At 45.1% G+C, this 14,813-nt stretch overlaps 2 protein-coding genes across 6 annotated transcripts in view; one reads left to right on the top strand and one right to left on the bottom strand.

Annotated features, from left to right (window-relative positions):
* MARCHF8 (membrane associated ring-CH-type finger 8) overlaps positions 1 to 4,130 on the top strand; it is a 136,514-nt gene extending 132,384 nt beyond the window's left edge. For both annotated transcript variants that reach the window (XM_069459819.1, XM_069459818.1), the window contains one exon: positions 402 to 4,130. In XM_069459819.1, the coding sequence (XP_069315920.1) occupies positions 402 to 703 (302 nt within the window). In that variant the 3' untranslated portion in view covers positions 704 to 4,130. The remainder of the gene's footprint in view (positions 1 to 401) is intronic.
* A 9,738-nt stretch (positions 4,131 to 13,868) lies between these two features.
* Positions 13,869 to 14,813, bottom strand: part of ALOX5 (arachidonate 5-lipoxygenase) — a 47,699-nt gene continuing 46,754 nt past the window's right edge. For all 4 annotated transcript variants that reach the window (XM_069460376.1, XM_069460379.1, XM_069460377.1 and 1 more), the window contains one exon: positions 13,869 to 14,483. In XM_069460376.1, the coding sequence (XP_069316477.1) occupies positions 14,304 to 14,483 (180 nt within the window). In that variant the 3' untranslated portion in view covers positions 13,869 to 14,303. The remainder of the gene's footprint in view (positions 14,484 to 14,813) is intronic.

Genomic DNA, 14,813 nt, shown 5'->3' with positions numbered 1-14,813 from the left:
GGGGTTGGTAGTTTTTGAAACCCAGTCAGAAGAGATCAATTCGTGGACCGTGAGAATCTCCACAAACTACCTCCTGGAAAAGCAGGATAAAAGGTGGTGGCCATTCTTTTCTGTCTCTCCTTTGACAAAGCAGGGTTTGGCCAGTTGAGAATCCAGTGGTTGGGGCGTGTGCCTCTAGATCCTCCTGAGGCAGGAGAATCACTTGAGCCCAGGAGTTCAAGGCTGCAGTGAGCTGTGATGGTGTCTGTGAACAGCCACTGCACTTTGGCCTGGGCAACATAGCAAGACCTCATCTCTAAAACAAAGCTAAGAATCTGTTGGTTATGGGAAGTTCAAAAGTAGTGTTTTATGTACTTCATATCTTAAATAAGATCTAATAGGCTGAGTTTTTTTCCTTTCAGGAATCCTAGAGTGGCCCTTTTGGACTAAATTGGTGGTTGTGGCCATTGGCTTCACCGGAGGACTTCTTTTTATGTATGTTCAGTGCAAAGTATATGTGCAATTATGGAAGAGACTCAAGGCTTATAATAGAGTGATCTATGTTCAGAATTGTCCAGAAACAAGCAAAAAGAATATTTTTGAAAAATCTGCACTAACAGAGCCCAACTTTGAAAATAAAGATGGACGTGGAGTCTGTCACTCCGACACAAACTCTTGTTGCACAGAGCCTGAAGACACTGGAGCAGAAATCATTCATGTTTGATTGTCTGGAGGGTGTGGTTTTTCTGGACATCTGTGAAGAGCTGAAGGAAATTGTTTACTGCCAATCGTGTACCTTTCTTATGTCCTTTAATAGCATAGACGGGGCAGGTGACTACTTTTAGTGGCTTCTCTTTTTCTGAACCCTCCTTAATGAATCTCCTCGAAAGCCCTTCCAGGAGCCAGGCATGGCTGGGTCCCCCCTCTGCCAGGCTGCTCTGTGGGAAGAGAAGGCGGAAGACCCCATGATGCCATGATGGGGAGACGGCCGAGTTTGCACCCATGATCTGGAGTAGAACGAGAGAAGAAAATGCCAAACCCGAGGGAAGAGCAGGAGCAAGGGGCACCAGGCCTTGATGTGCAGCTTCCTCCAGCTTGCAGCGTCCAGGCCCTGGAGTGGAGCGCTGGGAAGTGTCTGGCCCTGAGGAGAGGATCCCTCTGCACTGAGAGCCCCTCCAGGCACGAAGTCCTGCCCGCCCCTGCTGATGCTGCCGCCTGGGCGCTCTCGAGCAGGCAGTGCCGGTGCTCCGTGTGTGGTGGCGTGTGGTTCACCGAGCAAACAGCACTTTACAGAAGAGAATCTTTATTTTGTGATACGTGTGTCCAGTGGGATTGACACTTAAAGAACATCTCATTTAGAAATCTTCCCTTTGTTCCCCTTGTTATCTCTTCTACATCGTAATAGATCTAAAACCCTTTTTGCCTTATATATGCTAAGAAGCGTGACATTCACTCTGTGTCCGTAAGACAGACTTGTGTGACTCTAAAACAGGACAGACAGATCCGAGGCTTTTTCATGGGAATTCATGGATATTAAATGGCAATTAGAGCATAATTCCTATGCTTTTGAGCTTGTTTTATGACAAGTCCTTATTTCAGAAGCCTGCCCTGTACATTTCTTTTTTGTCAACACTGAAAAAGAAGGGTTTTTGAGATCTAAACACAAGGAAAGGAAGTGAATAATTACAACAAAAATGAATATTTAAAAAATATTCCTTTATAGACAAATCTCTCCAGTTGGTGCTGACTTCACACTGAAGGAGCAGCCAGCCACGTGCCGCCTTGGTCGGGGCTTGTGCTGCGGGTGCTCCTAGGCGCTGGCCCACCATGCAGCTCTGCTCGGGGGAAGGTTCTGTGGAGTCACCACTGAGGGCCAAGGGGCAAGTGGGCTGGCCCTCGGATGAGGACCAGGTGTGAGCAGCAAATTGCCAGGGTCCCCAGCCACGTACCTGTCCATCTGTCGCCTTAACTGGACTGAACAGACAGGATCCTTCAGGGGCCCTCGGCCCCACTGTCGGTCCATTCTGTCATCAGGGATTATCTCCTGTACCAGTTTCATAAGACAAATAAAACCAAAATCACTACCATCAAATTGCCTTTATCCCTTTTAAAAGTCTGCTTAAAATTCTGTTTTTAAAACCTAGTTCCATAGTACCAGGCAAATAAAGAGTCAACTCCAGGAAAGTAGGCCAGAGGGCCTACACCACAGTGTGAGCAGGCCACATGCTGTCTGTCCAGGTGACTTTCGTCCCTGGCAGAGGGGTGGTGGGGTGCCTGGGGGTCCTGCCCTCACTCTCTCTGAGCCTTGTCCGTCGTCCTGTTAAAAGGCGTAAGCAAACACAAGGTGATTTCTTTGCCTTTCGGAGTGGAAGCCTGTGGTTTGTTTTGAAGTCCAGGAGGAGGTTGAAGGGTCTCTAAGCTCTGGGTGCGGCGCATCGGGATCACCAGTCCTGGTCTGTGGAGCTGCCCTGCCATGGCCCTTCTCTGGGCGGACAGTCACTGCCCCGGCCACAGCCGGCTCCTGAAAATGGGTCAACCTGTCTCCTCTCTCCCAGGCCACTTCCAGCCTGTGCCTGTGTTCACTGTGCCCCAAAGTGCAATTACCCACACCCCTTCTCATTCTGGGGACACCAGGCAGCCACAGACTGTCCACTCAGGGGAGCTGAATCCCAGGTCAGCCCTGCCACTGCCTCTTAGGAACTCTGCCCAGGCAAGGCCCCTGGTTTTGTACACTTGTCCCTGCCACCCTCCAACAGCGGATGAGTGGTTGAAGTGATGACTGGGATAGATTTTTAAGCGTGAATTCCCTCCCACCCATGGAACCCCTTCTGCTGAATTTGAAAAACCCTGAGACTTCCTGCAGAGAGGAAAGTGTGCTGAGGTAGGGGTAGCCCCTGGGCAGCCCACCCAGCGTGGCTGGCACCCCGTCCGGCTGCCCAACCAGATTCTCATATGAAGCCGTCTCCCGTTTCCGGAAGGCCTAACACCATCTCATCGTCTCTGGCCACTCTGTGGACAGTCGCCCACATCCTTCTTTCACTTCCTGGCAGGGCACACAGCCACCCCCTTGACTTTTCTTTTCTTGCAGGTTCTAGTTCAGGTCACCTCTGATGCATCGGCCCTTCAGTGACTGACTAGTAGTGAAGCGTGAAGCCTGGCGGGGGTGCTCTGCTGCCACCTAGTGGGGACACAGCATCTGCCAGTGTGCCTTTCGTCTGGGTGAACTTGCCAAGTTCTTTTGGGGGGCTATTTATTCCCTAGTTCTCTCCCCCCCCCCCTTTATTTTGCATTTGGCTTTAGTGGTGAGATGGCATTTGGCTGAACCATACAGAAACCCAGGATTAGGTTTCAGGGCCAGGAGGGCTGATGTTTGTGGGCCAGGGAAGGGGAAGAGGCAGGCAGTGTCCGGTGTGTCACCAGCCAGCGCTCTCTCTGATTTGGCCTTTTCTCCCATAAGTACCACTTTCAGGTTTCTGATTTCAGCTGTAATTGGATTTTTGTGTCTGAGTCTATTGGGAGACTTTCTTGGAAACCCTGTAAGATCTCTTTCTACTCTAGACCTCTAATATCTCTCCCTTTTTTGCTTTAATCCCTCTTTTCAATCATATAGGCCTAGTTTCTGCCCGTTCGTGTGGCCTACCTGGTGTGCAGGCCCCAGCAGCTGGGCCAGTTGGGAGCCTCTGGTGATGCCTGCAGGGCCTGCAGGGCTAGAGGAGGGCTGGGGCCAGCGGGTGAGCCTCACAGTGCTGCGGGCATGGCTGCACGCAAATACATTTGAAATACTTTCCCTTTTGAATCTGGTTTGAAATGTGCAGCTTCCATCTCCAGCCCAAGGAAAGACCAAAATGTAGGGAGACAAAAGCATTTATCTTTGTTTTGGAAGTAATTGTTCAAGTTGTACACCTGATCAGTCACATTTAGATGCAATGTTTATAGAAAGTTGATTGTTAATAAAAACCAAATTTACACTGGCATGTGTGGTGTAGTTTCTAAAGGCACTTCACATTTGAAATTTTTTCTTACCTTAGAAAGTTTCTAGTTATCTGAATGTCTAGTTTTGTATTCTTTTGTGTATGTTCACTGTTTCTCAGTATTACCACTTGAATAATTCTCTGTACAGGGGGGTTTGTGCTATACACTGGGGCGTCTAATTGCAGCAATAAAGCCTTTCTTTAAAAAGGAGTTTTGCCATGAGACTGTTTCCTGCTAGGAGGCTGGGGATATTGGCAGGCGCTCCAGTGGCCTTGATCACCTCTCCAGATGTGTCTGGCTTGTCTGGAAAGAATATCAGGTGGCCTCTGGAGATGTCTTTTCCTCAGCCTGTCCCTCGGACACTGGCATGTGTTTGGGGGCCAGAGTGTCTGGGGGTGCGTGATGGGAATGGAAACTGAGGCATTTCGTGCAGCTGTGCTTGCCTCAGACTCCCAGGCTCACCTGCCTGGGCTCGCCACCCTGGAGAAGCCGGCCTTGGTGTGTGGCAAATGTCCATGGGAGCAGTGGATTGTGAACCAGCCTTGCCTGTGGAAACCTGTTTCCTGATCCAGAGCCCAGCTGAGTAAGAGAACCAGGGACCAGCAGGGTTGCTGGTGCCATCCCTGCCAGGCTGCGTCTCCCAGCTTCTGGTGGGGCTTCCCTGAGGGATGGCAGGGCCGCTGATCCTCAGGCTGCACACAGCCCACAGGGCTGGGAGTGCTGGCATCCCCACCAAGGGTAGGGGTGCAGGAGGGAGGCCAGGCTTACCCAGACATGCTGCACCCTCACAAGGTGGGCCTGGGGAATTCTTCCACACTGTGCTGCGGCAGACATGGGCGCTAAGCACAAGGATGCTTCGTGGAGCCATGGCCACAGCAGAATGTCAGAACAGGAGGCTCCGGCTCCAAGTAGAGGATGGGCCCACAGAGCCACTGAACCTGCTTGGGGGCAACCCCAGGGCTCAGTGCTGAGGGGGTGGAGCTGGAGGAAGAACCTGCTCCTGTATGAAGGTGACGGCTGGGGCTCCTAGAGGAGCCACTGTGTTTTTCAGGAATGTTAGGAGTTTGGCTGAAGAGACACTAGGTAGGGTCTTGGTACAGGCAGGCCAAGCCTTCTTGTCCTTTGATCCCAGCCACAGTGATGGGTATAGGGCTGCCCCACCCCCAGGGGATGTCTGGGTAGCAAACTACTGTTCAAAAGCAGCCTCCGGTTTTTGTAAATAAACTTTGATGTGCAGCCATGCCCACTCACTTACACACTGTCTACAGCTGACTTCCTGCTGCAGGGGCCAAGGGGGATAGTTGGGACAGATTGTATGGCCTGCAAAGCCTAAAATATTTACAGTGTGGCCCTTTCTAGAAAAGTTTGTCAACTCTTGGTAATGTGAATGGTGCCCCTGGAGTTGTTGGTGCACAGCCCGTGTGTCGTCTTGGTGACAGAGATGTTGCTGAGCCCTCTCCAGGATCTCGGAAGTGTCAGCCTCCATGTTGCTGGGGCTGGGAGGGCCGAGAGGGCGGCTCCTCACTGCTTGGGGTTTCAGGCTGGGGGGGCGAGGGATAATCCCCAGGGCTCCCATGGAGCTCTCCAGATGACCAGGGAATGCCCCTGGCCTCTCTCTGGAAAAGAGGGAATGTCTGGCTAACACATTAACTGCCATGTGAGTTGTATTTAACTCCCACTAGGTTTGAGCCTGGGGTCTCGTGAAGCATATGTAACTCATGTGTCTCTTCACCTTGGGAGCCATGAGAACTATTTTTCAAGTTGCATATAACTCATGCACAGAAAACAATAAAAAATAACAAATTTTTCATTATATTAGGATCGTTTTGTTTTTGAAGTTTTTATTCTATTTTTCATAATGAAACACCATGGCCCCAAGGAAAAAATATTTTTTTCTAGTGTGGCAGTCAACGTGGTAAGCGTTAAAAAGAGATTGAATGAGGTAAAATCAGTACAGTGGAGGGAAGTATACAACAGTCAAAGCTGTTAGCATGATAATAACAGAAGAGGATGAAAACCAAACCTGGCCCCTTGGCAGGAGCAGGGCTGGAACCTTGGGTGGGTGGAGGGACGACAGGGAAGGGAAGGCCAGGGCTGGGGCTCTGTTACAAGATCCTGCTCACAGAGCCATAATCATGCAGTTGGAGGCATTACACTTATGTATGTAAAAATATACAAAGTGTTGCATATATATGAAAATACATAAAATGCATTTGCTTACAGCAATCACTTATCACTTTGCAGCTTGTTTTTTTCATCTAACAACCAGTTTAATATTTTCTGTGTTAGAACATAGGCATATACCTTTCTAACTAATGCATGATTTATTTAAATCCTTATTGATATAGATTTTTAGGTTCATTACTAAGTTTTGATATTATTAGAAATGAGGCTGCAATTCACATCCGTGACATTTATCTTTGTATACTTGGGTATGTGTGTGAAAAGGAGGCCAGTTCTGAAGATAAACTTCTAGAAGTAGAAAAAAAGGGGTAGATGCATTTCACTTCTAAGTTGCAAAACTGACCTTCAAAGTGATTCACTTACCTTCCTACTGTGAGAATATGCATCTCTTTCTTTACATCCATATCACGTGTTACCATTTAAAAACTTTTTCCTCAAATGACTGTTATTTCTTTGTATCTCCTTGAGGTTTCACTTTGTATTTCTCAGGTAAGTGAGATTGAACATCTTTTGCCCATTTCTGCTCCTGTGAATGTTCATGTCTTGGCCATTTCTCTTGGATTTTTCTTTGTAGTTTTACATGAAATTATAATGTAAGGATATTAACTCTCTGTTCTTATATAAGTGACATATATGTGCAATTTGTAAGTTTATTTTTTTAAAAGATTTATTTTTTTAAAGCAGTTTTAGGTTTGCACCAAAATTGGGAGGAAGGTACAGAGATTTTTCATATGCCTCTGCCCACCCCCCCACGCCCACAGCCTCCCCATTGTCAGCATCCCCACCAGAGTGGTAATACTCGTTACAATCCATGAACCTACATTGACACATGATCATCATTCAAAGTCCATGATTTAGGATTCACTCTTGGCGGTGTGCATTCTATCGGTTTGGGCAAATGTATTGTGACCTCATCCACCATTACAGTATCACACAGAGTAGTTTCACTGCCCTAAAAATCCTGTGTGCTCCACCTATTCATCCCTCCCCCTGCCCCAACCCCTGACAACTTTTTTACTGTCTCCATAGTTTTGCCTTTTCCAGAACATCATCAGTCTTTGGAATCATATAGTATGCAGCCTTTTCAGATTGGCTTCTTTTACTTACTAATATACAGTTAAGATTCTTCCATGGCTTTTCATGGCTTGGTAGCTCATTTATTTTTAGCACTGCATATTTCATTGTCAGGATGTACCACAGTTTATCACTTGCCTACTGAAGTGAGAATACATATGCCCTAGATTCTACAATTAACATTTGCTCTATGTGCTTTACTGCAGATCTCTTCACCCTGTCTATTCATCACTTTGTTCATCCATCAGCTTTTGTTTTTATGCATTTCAGAGTAAATTGTAGCCATAAATATACTTCACCCCAACTATTTCAGTCTGCATGTCATTAACTAGAACTCAATATTTGTTTATGATTTTTTGTCATTTTTAGACAATATTTACATACAGTAAAGTGCATAAATATTAAGGGTACCATTTGATGAATTTTGACAAATGTACCTATGCAACCCAACACCCTATAAAAATGCAGAACATTATCTCAATCCTGAAGATGTCTTGATTCCCCTTCTCCAGTCACCCCGTCCCTATCCCATCAAAAGCAAACACCTGTTCTGATCTTTTTTCTATCGTAGATTGGTTTTAGCCTGTCCCAGAACTTAATTTTATACTTTTGGTGTAAGGGTTCTTTCAGTTGGCATAATGTTTTTGAGATTCACCCATGCCATTCTGTCAGTTAGCTTGTTCCTTTTTATTTTTGAATAATATTCCGTTGGATGACTCTGCTTCTCTTCATCCATGTTCTTACCACGGGATATTTGAACTGTTTCCAGTTGTGGGCCATTATGAGTAAAACTGCTAAGAATATTTTTGTACAACTATTTTTGTGGACATACATTTTCCTTTCTCTTGGGTAAATAAATACGTAGGAATGGAATGCTGGTTCAGAGGAGGTAGGGATATGTTTAATTCTATAAGAAACTGCCAGATGTTTTTCCAAAGCAGGAGTACCATTTTACATTCCCAACATGATGTATGAGGTGCCAGGTACTTCATATCCTTGCCAACATTTGGTGTTGTCAGTCATTCCGATTTTAGGTGTTCTTGCAGATGTGCAGTTGTATGCCATTGTGGTTTTAATTTGCATTTTCCTAATGACTAATGATGTTGAGCATCTTTCCATGTGCTTATTTGCCATTCACAAATCTTATCTGTCTCTCTATATCAGGGGCCAGAAAACTCCAGACTACTGACCACATATAGCTCATATCCTGTTTTTTGTAAGCCTCTTGAGTGAGGAATGTGTTTTATATTTTTAAAGGGTTGTTTTAGAAAAAATGAAACATTGTTTGTGGCCTGCAAAACCTAAAATATCTTACAGAAAAAAATTCTGATTCTATGAATTTATAATGTTTATCCTGTATATAGCATGTTGTTGGGTATTGATTTTTTTAGATCCATTCTGATAATCTCTTTCTTTTAGTTAGAGCTTTTAGTCCATTAACATTTGATATAACTATCATTAAAGGTTGAATCTATGTCTACCATTATATTATTTGCTGTTTTTACCTCTGTTTTTCTGTTTCTCTTTTCCTGCCTTTTCATTATTTAGGTATTTTTAGAATTCATTTTAAGTCATCTATTGCTTTTTAGCCATATTTCTTTACAATAATTTTAGTGGTTCCTCTAGTGATTATAATCTACCTTCTTAAATTTTCACAAGCTACCTAAAATTAATATTGTACCACTTGATATAAAATGTAGAAACTGTGTAACTAAATAAGTCAATTTAGTAGCCATTTATTGTTTTTTATGCTGTCTTCATATGTAGTACCTTTACATGAATTATAAATGCCACATGAAAATGTCATAATATTGGCTTTAAATAGTCATATATATTTTAAAGAAATTAAGAGGGAGAAAAATCTTCTATATTTACCAAATATTTACCATTTCTAATATTCTTCATTCCTTTCTGAGGATCTGAATTTCCATCTAATATCACTTCCCTTCAGCCTGAAGATGTTCCTTTAGCTTTTTTTTTTGTTTGTTTGTAGTGCAGATATACTGGTGATAGATTATCTTAGTTTTGTTTTACTGGAAATCTATTTTGTTTTCGTTCTTTTTTTTTTTTTTTTTTGGTTGAGACAGAGTCTCACTTTGTTGCCCAGGCTAGAGTGAGTGCCGTGGCGTCAGCTTAGCTCACAGCAACCTCAGACTCCTCGGCTTAAGCGATCCTACTGCCTCAGCCTCCCGAGTAGCTGGGACTATAGGCATGCGCCACTATGCCCGGCTAATTTTTTCTATATAGATTTTTAGTTGTCCATATAATGTCTTTCTATTTTTTAGTAGAGACGGGGTCTCGCTCAGGCTGGTCTCGAACTCCTGACCTTGAGCAATCCACCCGCCTCGGCCTCCCAGAGTGCTAGGATTACAGGCGTGAGCCACCGCGCCCGGCCTGTTTTCGTTCTTGAAGGATATCGTTGCTGGTTACAGAATCCTGCGTTGGTGGTTTTCTTTTCTTTCAATGCTTTAAAAATACTGCTCCGTTGTATTTTGCCCTTCCCCCACACTTTCTGATGAAAAGTCAGCTGTAATTCACATTTTTGTTCTATTGTATTCTGAGTGTCACTGCTTTTAAGATTTTTCTCTTTAACTCTGGTTTCTATTACAACAGTTTGACTCTGAAGTATGTAGGTATGGTTTTCTTTGTATTTATTCTGCTTGGGTTTGGCTGAGTTTCTTGAAGCTTTAAATTTATGTCTTTCACCAAATTTAGGGAAATTTTGGCCTTGATTTTTTTCAAATATTCTGCCTCATTCTCTTTCACATCCCCTCTTCTTCCAACACTCCAATTATATGTATCTTAAATTTTTTTATATTGTCCCATACCTCTCTCTGGCTCTGTTCATTAAAAAGAAATTATCTGCTTCTCAAAATGAGGCAGTTGAAAATAAAAAAAAGAAAAGAAGAAATGATCTCTGTACTTTAGGTTGGGTCATCTCTGTTTTTTTTTTTTTCCAGCTCATTATGGGGGTACAAAAGTTCAGGTTATATATATTGCCCATGCCCCCCATCCCCCCCGAGTCTGAGCTTCAAGTGTGTCCATTCCCTAGACAGTGCACATCGCACTCATCAAGTAGGTGTGCACCCATCCCCTCCCCCCACCCCCATCCCCCCCAGTCAGAACTTCAAGAGTATCCATTCCCCAGGCAGTGTGCATCGCACTCATCAAGTAGGTATACACCCATCCCTTCCCCCAGCCCCCACCTCTGTCCGATACCCAATTGGTGTTATTCCCAAATGTGCACTCAGGGAAACCAGTTTGCTGGTGAGTACATGTGATGCTTGTTTTTCCATTCTTGGGATACTTCACTTAATAGAATGGGTTCCAACTCTCTCCAGGAGAACCAAAGAGATGCCATATCGCCATTATTTCTAATAGCTGAGTAATATTCCATGGTATACATATACCACATTTTGCTAATCCATTCATGAATTGATGGGTATTTGGGTTGTTTCCACATCTTTGCAATTGTGAATTGTGCTGCTATAAACATTCGGGTGCAGGTGTCTTTTTTATAGAATGACTTTTGTTCTTCTGGGTAGATGCCCAATAATGGGATTGACTTCAAGTTTTCTCTTTGCTCTGACATCTCTGTTCTGCTATTAAGCCCATTTAACTATTTTTTTCCTAGATATTTTTTAGTTCTAGAATTTCCATTTGGTTCTTCTCCTCTTCCTTCTCCTCCTCCTCCTCCTTTTTTTTTTTTTTTTTTTTTTACATTGCATAGGGGTTTTTTCTTTTGTTTTTTTCTTTTTTTGCTGAGATTTCCTATCCTTTCATAAATTGGAGCATATTTCCTTTAACTCACTGAGCACAGATATAAAAGCTGCATTAAAATGATTGCTAATTCCAACAGCTGGGTCATCTTGTGATTGGTCTTTGTTAATTATCATTTGAGAGTAGGTCACATTTTCCTGATTCTTGGTATGTTGGATAATTTTAGATTATGTGCTGACTATGATGAATGTTATTTTGTAGAGATTCTGAATTCTGTTATATTCCTCCAAAGAGGGATTTTTTTTCTTTTCAGGCAAACAATTAACTTACACTGGAAACTCTGAAAGCTCAAATCTCAGTTTGGTTGTGCTATAATATGTTTTGAATATATGTGTCCCTCCTAAAATCATATGTTGGAAGTTAAACCTCAAGGTGATGTTCTTAGGAAGTGGGGTCTTTGGGGAAGTGATTAAGTCTTGAGCCCTCATGAATGGATTAATGCCCCTATAAAAGAGGCTTCAGAGAGTATTCATCCTTTTTTTCCCTTCTGCTCTGTGAGGAAAAGGTGTCTTCTTGGAAGCAGAGACTGAGCCCTCACTAGACACTAAACCTACTGATTTGATCTTCGATTTCTAACCTCCAGAACTGTGAGAAATAAATTTCTCTTCTTTAGGAATTATCTAGTCTCAGGTATTTTGTTATAGCAGCACAAACAGACTAACATAGGTTGTTTTATCCTAAATCAGGCTGTTTGCGGTTTGCTCCATGTATGTGTGTCTTAGGAGTCAGCCAGAGGTTTGGACAGTCTATGCACAGAATTTGGGACTCTCCCTCTCCTGTGGGAGCAATGGAGCTGTGCTACTTAGATACCCAGGTGCAGGGAACCAGGATGACCAGCTGCAGAGAACATAACTGACAGACAGCCTTAGCTGCCTCACCTTTGGATCCACTGTGACATTCATGCCAAGACCGCTATTGCCATTCCGTCCAGATGCAGTATTTCTGTAATGGTGACTTTTGTTTGAGGACTTCCCATTGGTTGGAGTGAGACTACTTCTGACGAGCTCTGTAGTCCGAAGCCCTTTATACCAATCCTTACTTCTCTTTCTCTTTTTGCTGGTGCCACACCTGCAGCAGCACCTGCCTACTCCTATTCCTTCCTGCCCCCTCCTCCTTGACCACATGGCCTTGTGGGTTCTAAAAATTGGTGTGTAGGTTCTCAGAGTTGGGAATCTGGTCTGGGGACAAACAGTAGTGTGGAGCGGAATGCCTCTACCATGGCCATATATTTATGGCATCTGTCCTGAAGGTCATTCACAAACATGGTGGGCAATTCTCAGAGGGATGGTAGGAAGTCTGGAGCAGTAAGGGGCTGTACTCATTCCAACAGTCAAGTTTTCTCCAAGGGCTTTGTGGGCTCAGAAACACATGCACACCTCCTTCTATGCCATGTTAGCCCTGGTAGAAATAAGCCTTTTACCTAGACATTGAGCTGCAGGCCTACCACATCAGGAGCACCTTCCAGAAACACTGGAGACCCTGTTGCCGTGATTCTGAAGCCAGGGCTAGGGGGGCTGTGAGTTGGGCATGTGAGTAGGAAGGGTGAGGGGTCACCGTGCCCAAGCTTAGCGCTGGCTCTGCTTCTCGGCCCGGGGGGAAAGAGAATGCATTTTTGTAAGTCATGTTAAAAACACTTTTTCAGGAGAAAACAAGCCCCCAGCTCCCAAGACAATGCCTGATATTTGCCAGTGAGGTGCCCAGCCAGGAGGGAGATGAGGGAGCAGCTGAGTGCTTGTGCCTGATGCCAGCCCTCGACCAGCCTGAGGCACAGAAATAAATAGGGTGGGTCCCCTGGCCTTCCAGGGCTCCCCTCCCAAGGGAGAAACTACAAGGGAGGGCAACTGTTGGAAGATAAGGGACATAAAAGGTTTCAGAAGTTTCTCAGGGCTTTGTCTGAAAGGAATCTGTGAACGTGTTAGTTTACAGACCAAAAGCTGCCTAAACACAGGAGGGCATCTCACCAGTCAGAGGCATAGGCAAGGTGACACCCATCTCGAGACCTGGAGGCCAGCGCCTGATGCTTACGTAAGACAGAGCTTGGCATGTGGTCACAGGTTAAGGACTGATTAAAGAATGCCAGCCCAGTGGACACCTGCAGCTAAAGCCAGTTAGCCTCAAGGACAGTTCCTGCTTCACTCCTGACCACTTGTCTCGTTAATAAGAAACTAGATAAAGAAATATATAGCCTCTATGTTTCTGTTTAGCTTTTCTGCTAATTGACAGTTTTATCTTAGGGCTTAGAAGTTTATCTTAAAAAATTGTAACCGTTTGTCCATGTAGATAGAGTTAATTAAGGGATCTCTAGAAACTTTTGGGGAGACTTAAAACCTAAACAAATTACCTATACACATAAATCTATAACCACTACAACTAATTACTGCACCAATCAACTGATGCGGGACTTCACTCAGGGCCTCACAGCCCACGGGAATTCTGGAGGACCCCTGGCTCCCCCATCACTTATACTTTGTCTATGTCTTGGTTATTTCTCTGTCTCTATTATTTCTCTATTTCTATTATTTCCAAATCTCTTGCGACGATCCTGCCTGGGACCTGTTTTGCTGAGAGTGTAGCTAACTCCCGGCAGGCAACAACAGAGGTTCAGACAAAGCTCTGGGGAGAGACAAACTCTATCTGGGCATCCAAGGGTGCCCTCCAGGAGGCAGTGGCAACTGGGATGTGTTCTGAAGAAAGAGTAGGAGCTGCATGGTAAAAGAAGAGGGAAAAAGCACCTTCTATCCAGACTTGGGTGGGGAGGCTTTTGCTCAGATGAAATCACAGTGATGATGGTTTTTTTTTTCCAGTACATGTGTGTGTTGGGGGGGGGGGTCAGTGAGCTATTTAGGGTGATTAGGACATAGCATATGGAATGAGACCTGTTTTAAATGAACCTTTTTATTTTTATGACAACTAATTCGTAAATTCACTCAATAAGAATCTATTTGGGTACCTACTGCACATAAGAAATTGGACTAGGCATAAATAGGACAGAAAATAATCATCCCAGGTCTCCAACAAGAACAACCATCTACCAGTGGTCCTGATTTGCTGCTGCTGCCTGTTGTGGAAGGGCTGAGCTGCGTGTGGGGAGGAGGCTGCACAGTTTTGCTCTGTACAGGAGGGGTCCCTGCAGTGCTTACACACCTTGATCAAACTATGGGATTCCCTAAAGATTGGGGGGTAAACAGGGAAATGCACTAGCCTCACAGGGAAAGTGAGCTGCCAGGAGGCCTGACCAGAGAGCCTGCCAGGCAGGCTGGAGTCCACAGGGCTGGAGCAGCTGCCCTCCCACAGTGGGACCAGTGCAGGTGTGCTCAGATGGCCACGCTGTTGGGAATCCGGTCTGGAGACAAATAGTAATATGGCAGCTTCTTGTTCTTGTTGCGCTCAGCGATCATGCTGACAATGACCTCAAGGTTCTTGCGGAATCGGGCCATGGCCTCCTTCACAGGCTTCTCGATGAAATGCTCTTCTGGGTACATGCCCAGGAACAGCTGAGGGCCCAGGCACAGACAGACAGGTTAATCTGTCACCAGTCTGAACTGACAAGCCTCTCCCACCCCCAGGGGCCACCAGTTGGGAGGTCAGGGAGGGAGCATCTGTTCACCTCCCCGTTTCCGCCCTCTGCTGCCCCGAGAAGGCAAATGCCGCCTCCAACCTGCTTTCCCCGAGGAAAGCCTGGGCTTCATGGACTAGTGGGAAAAATAACTGCCTGGCTGCCGAGTGACTATGAGATGATGCAGGTGAATGTGGACGCTGCTGGTGGTCCTAGCTGTGGTGGGCATGTGGCCCTGGTGGCCTGGGTGGGCCACCCTATACAGCAC

The sequence above is a fragment of the Eulemur rufifrons genome, chromosome 28 (genome assembly GCF_041146395.1).
Source record: "Eulemur rufifrons isolate Redbay chromosome 28, OSU_ERuf_1, whole genome shotgun sequence".
In the NCBI taxonomy this organism is placed as follows: Eukaryota; Metazoa; Chordata; class Mammalia; order Primates; family Lemuridae; genus Eulemur; species Eulemur rufifrons.
The sequence above is the reverse complement of the archived record's forward strand: the minus strand, read 5'-3'. Positions and strand labels throughout refer to the sequence as shown.